The 5,575-nt window shown below is 44.4% G+C and overlaps 1 protein-coding gene across 1 annotated transcript; it reads left to right on the plus strand.

Moving 5' to 3' along the window:
* The first annotated feature begins 2,660 nt into the window (after positions 1 to 2,660).
* PPY (pancreatic polypeptide) lies at positions 2,661 to 3,688 on the plus strand. Its single transcript, XM_044684180.1, has 2 exons — positions 2,661 to 2,845; positions 3,608 to 3,688. The coding sequence occupies exons 1-2, from the start codon at positions 2,661 to 2,663 to the stop codon at positions 3,666 to 3,668; spliced, it is 246 nt and encodes an 81-aa protein (XP_044540115.1). The 3' UTR covers positions 3,669 to 3,688.
* The last annotated feature ends 1,887 nt before the right edge of the window (positions 3,689 to 5,575 follow it).

Here is a 5,575-nt window from a genome sequence, read left to right on the forward strand (position 1 = left end):
GTGTTGGGGATGCCTTGTCTACAAGTGTCTTCCTTTTGTCTTTTTCTTCCAATTTCTCTTCCTTTTTCTCCTTCTCCTTTTCTCCTTTCTCATTCTCTTAACCACTAATCTGCCTGTTCCCATCCTTAAGTCTAATGTTTCTTCTTCCTTAAGGGTGAAGGGAACCATATAATCCAGTGACTCCTGTTGGCAGCCATAGCATAGTTTATGTTTTTCTAGTGAATCATTAATGGGATTCTCCCAGGATTAATAACCTGTGGAGTTCTTTAGAGTAAAGAGAGAATTAAAGTTTACAGTTGCAGGGCAGATCAACCGACCCCTCACTTTTCTGCCCCCCTCTTTGCCCTAAACTTTGCCTCTGAACCTAGTGGCTGGGGGATGATAATGAACATGATTGTAGAGAAACAGAGATATGTTCCCAGGGGAAGATTGTTTCTCTAGGAGGTTGGCTGGGGTTGGGAGAATGGCATGGGACTGGGGAGAAGGTGCCCCCCACCCAGGTCAGTAATTCCCATACAATCCAAGGGGTCATCAGCCTTCTCTTCTTCCTCTCTGTCCCGCCTCTGGGTGGGTAGTAGGGAGGGGGAGGCTGGTTAAAGGAGAGGGATGATGAAGGGGAGGCGGAGACTTTGCAGAGACAGACTGGGAGGGATATAAAAGAGGCAGAATGGGTTGTGGGCAAGACCCCATCTGACCTGAGGCAGGGTAGCTCATAACTCCTGCAGTAGCATCAGGCTAGCTCACCTCCTTGGATTCAGGGTAAGTGAACACAAGGATGAAGAAACTGAAGTGTGATCATTCTGCCCCTTGGACTTTATAGGCCACTTGGGAAGGGAGGATTTTGGGGGCTAGAATTGGGTGCTAGAGGCTAATAGAGATCAAACTTGGAACGTGGGGATGATGCAAGGGTAGGACCCAGGGAGGGTTAGATGTGCGAGCTGGATGATAAGAGGGAAGGCTTGAGACTAGGAAACCTGGTTCTTGCAGCAGCTGCCCTATGGATTGGCAGTGAGACATTCCCCAGGGACCCTGGGGTGGGCGTGAGTGCCTGGGCTTTTGAAGAGAGTATATCCTATAGTGGAGGATGTTCATATATCCTTGAGTATGTGCATATATGTTACTGGGAAGGTGTGTAGGAGTGTGTCTGTGTAGCTGTGTATAACAAGGGATACATGTATACCCAGGGGCTTTGTAAGGTTGTATCCCCACTCTTTTCTCTACAGTTCCATGTTCTCATGTTCTTATATGGGTGATCTTGTGGGAAATGACATGGTCAGGGATTTCCAAGCACCCTTTCTCCTTAAACTCTTCCTACAATTTCTCCTCCAAGAAGTGCTCCCTGTAATGATTGATTGGGGCATATGTTTACCTCCTTTCATCTCTGATTCTCCACCTTCTGGTTGTCATGCGAATCCACTTTCTTTTGCAGGAATTCTTAATGTTAGGTTATCCATGTGTCAATTAGTCCTTGCTTTGACCAAGTGTTGGGGTTGGTCAGCCTGAGGCAGGGCTACAACCAGAAAATTTGGGTATTAAAGATGAACTCCATACAGCAATCCTCAAATCCACATGAAGACAAACTTATCTGGGATGGACTTCAGAGCACTGCCTGTTGTGGGAGGACACAAATCCCAGGATACCAGTCCCCGTAGACAGAACCATGGGAGTCCTCAAGACCATTTTGTCAGGGAGACTGGTGCCTGAGGAATGGTGAACAGGGTTTCCTGGGGAATATCATCCACTAGGAAGATGAAGTATGCTACCTTGAAGCTTTCTATTTTATTTTTTTAATTTAAAAATTTTTATTTTTATTGTCATGTAAAACACACTTCCATATTGGTCATTGTTATAAGAGCACACTCATACATAACCAACTCCCCCAATAAAACCAGTAATACACTGATGTGAAAGAGGATTCCAACAGTTCTTTTTCTGGAGGCTGTAAGTCTTTCAGGATTGTCCCAGATTATGGCATTGCTGAAAGTAGCCACATTTTCACAGTTAATCATTGTATGATATTACTGTATTGTGTACTGCGTTCTCGTACTTCTACTTATTTTGCTCTGCACCAGTTCCTGCAGATCTTTCCAGAAGCTTTCCATTTTAACAATTTATTCTTGCTAACTAGGTACTAAGCTCCATGGGTTCGACAATGTTTGCTGAAAGCCTAACTGTAGGTGCTTTTGGTGCTCTCTGGATTTCGGTGACTAGGATAAAGCCAAGATTCTCCCAACCTAGTTATGACTGTTCTTGAGGCATGGAGTGTCTTGGTGGGGAAAGATGAGTGAGATATCAGAAGAGTTGGGGAACTGAGACTTCAGCTTTTATTCTCTCTTTGGAGTGGCCATTGAGTAGCCATTTAACCAGGCGTTCTCTAGATCCCTAGGCATCTGGAACATTCTAATATTGCTCTTCCCTCCATCTCGGCCTCATTTTCTCTCTGTTTCCTCCTCCTACATTCCTCCTCTCTCCCTGAATTCTTCCCCTTTCTCTCTTTTCATTCTGTTCTCTTCTCCCTTGCCCTGTTCATTTCCCCCATATCCTAACTTTTCTTTTCTCTTCTCCTTTCTCTTTCCTTTTCTTTCTTTGTTTCCATCTCCCCACTGCTTTGTTCCCTGGCCTTCTCTTTTAACTACTCCCTCTTATCCTTTGCTCCTCAGATGGCTGCCTCTCAATACTGGTTCTCTCTTCTGGTCCTGTCCTGTTGCATGGCTCTCTTGATGCCACCCTGTGCTCAGGGGGCTCCACAGGAACCAGTGTATCCTGGTGATGATGCCACCCCAGAGCAGATGGCCAAGTATGCTGCAGAACTCCGGAGATATATCAATAGGCTGACCCGGCCAAGGTGGGTGAGAGTCCCTGGGGAGGGTGGGGACAGGGCTTGGGTCTGGGGGTCTGAAAAATGACTGTAGGTGATGTTGGTGCTCTCTGGATTTCGGTGACTTGGATAAAGCCAAAACTGTCCCATCCTAGTTAGGACTGTTCTTGAGGCGTGGAGTGTCTTGGTGGGGGAAAGATGAGTGAGATAGCAGAAGAGTTGGGGAATTGAGACTTCCTCTTTTATTCTCTCCTTGGAGTGACTAGTAGTAGTGAGGGAAATAAACTCTATTCAGAGCCAAGGGATCTGAAAGCACCAGGGATTTTGCAAAGGTATGGTTTGAACTGCTAATCTCTGAGATCCTTTCCAATTTTGTAAATCTGGGTGGGTATCCAGCATGTTTCTGTGTATATGTGAGAAAATGCTCATGTGAGTGTGAGTGCGAGTATGACTATTTTTCTTAGCAGTGAGATCTGTCAATGTGACCAGATCTATCCAGAGCCAGTGGAAGAAATCCACAAATTCCCACCAACTCTGATCCTGGGGACAAAACATATCCCTAACCACACACTTCCCTGCAGGACACACCATTCAAATCCTCCCCTTCTGTCCTAGGTAGGGTAACTAAGGGTCATCAGGAATGTCATTCTCAGACAGGAAGGAAAGGGTCTTTGGCTGTATCTAATGATTGTTATGTCTGAGTTTGTAAGACTATACTTGTGAATGTATGCAAAGGTGGCGAAGTGTGGACAGCTCTGAACCCAGGTATATTTCCCAATTATCTTGCAGGTATGGGAAGAGGGCAATGGGCCAGAAAATCTACCAGGACGGGGTGGATTTCTTGGAATAGATGGTTCTGCTGTAGCATTCCCAGGTACCAAATACCCCAAAGTCTCTGAACTTCTCTGGATTGGGGAGAGGAGGTTTTGGTGGGTGTGTATATTCTCCAGTACTAGGGAAGGAGTGGGGCTGGAGGAAGGTGGGAGAAGGTCTTAGATGGGCAACAGGTCCTCCAGGGGCAGGATTTGGATCCTTTAGGGGAGAATGTGGGCAGAGTCTCTGTAGATGGGGATAAGATGTCCTGCTAACCAAGAGAGCCTTTGGCCCTGATCTGCTATCCTGACATCCCTTCTCTTTTCTTATAGGACATCCAGTCAGCTGAAACTTCAGTGCTTCTGGCCCATTCCCCTCCCCATTTCCAGAGTTCTGTGGGCCGTCCTGGTCATAGCTCCTATCTCCTCTGTACTAATGGCTTGGCAGAAGCTGAGCCACAGAATTCTATCCCCATCCCTACACCATACCTAATAAAGCTGAGTTAAAATTGCAGTTACTTTGTCTCTTGGTGGATTTTTCTTTATAAATCTATGCCGTACAATTTACCGAGTGATTCCATAGATTTTATCTAATTTGATCATGAGATAGACAGGGCAGAATTTCCCACTTTACAGATAAGTATATTGAGGCTTATCAAATTTATAATCTTTGCCCAAGGGTTTTTCTTTATCTCTCTCTCTCTTTTTTAAATGCTTACCTTCCATCTTAGAATCAATACTTTGTATTGGTTCCAAGGCATAAGAACAATAAGGGCTAGGCAGTGGCGGGTTATGTCACTTGCCCAGGGTCACAAGAAGTGTCTGAGGTCAGATTTGAATCCAAAACTTCCCTTCTCTAAGCCTGACTCTCAATCCACTGAATCATCTGTGATTTCATAGATTTCATCTAATCTGATCATGAGATAGACAGGGTAGGCAGAATTTCTCATTTTACAGATACATTTATTGGGGCTTTATCAATGTTAAGACCTTTGCCCAAGGTTTCTAAATGAAAGTGTCAGAACTAGATCTTGAGTCTCTGTGGGTTTCCTGAGCGCTGGCTGTATTATAATGGAGGGACTCAAGGGGTGTGGGGAGGGGAGAAGATGAATATTTAAGGTTTCAGTAAAGAAGATGAGGTTCATGTTGGAGGGGTGCTATTGGAATAACTGCTCACCTGCATATTCTAAAAACTGGTTCTATGACCCCTTACTACTTTTCTCAGGTTCAGTGTGACTGAGTAATCAACTCGACAAATCATAGTCTCAGTCAGTATAATAATATTTAACATAGGAGCCACTAACTCATGCAAAAATGTAGATATATTAACAAAGTAAATAAAGAGAAGGAATCAAGTAGGAAAATCTTTCTCTATCCTCCCCCCCCCAACCAGATACCCATCCACACATAAAACCTTAGGATGTCAGAGGTGGAAGGGACCTTTAGAACTAATTTTGTCCAGCCCTCTCATTTTTAACTTCTGGGTAGCTCAATAGATTGCTGGAGCACTGGATTTGGAATCAGGAAAATATGAACTTAAATTCCAACTCAACCACTTAGTAGCTCTGCTCCTCGGTAAATCACACAACCTCACTCAGCCTCAGCTTCCTCAACCATAAAATGGGGATAACAATAGCTCCTATCTCCCAGGATTATTGTGAGGATGAAACAAGATAATATTTGTAAAGAGCTTTAAAAAATTTAAAGTGCTGTGTAAATGCTAACTACTATAATTATTTTCTAGTGTGAGAAACTAAGGCTTTAAGAGGAAATGACTTGCCCAAGGTCACACACCACTTAGTGGTAGTTAGAACTAGAACTAGGAGACCTGGGTCTCCTGACTCATAGGCTATACTCCCACTATTCTGCTTAGTCTTTGGATTTCTCTCTCCCTCTTTCCCTCTCTCCCTCTTTCCCTCTCTCTCTTTTTCTCTCCCCCTTCCCC

The sequence above is a fragment of the Gracilinanus agilis genome, unplaced genomic scaffold, assembly GCF_016433145.1.
Source record: "Gracilinanus agilis isolate LMUSP501 unplaced genomic scaffold, AgileGrace unplaced_scaffold44950, whole genome shotgun sequence".
NCBI classification, from domain to species: Eukaryota; Metazoa; Chordata; class Mammalia; order Didelphimorphia; family Didelphidae; genus Gracilinanus; species Gracilinanus agilis.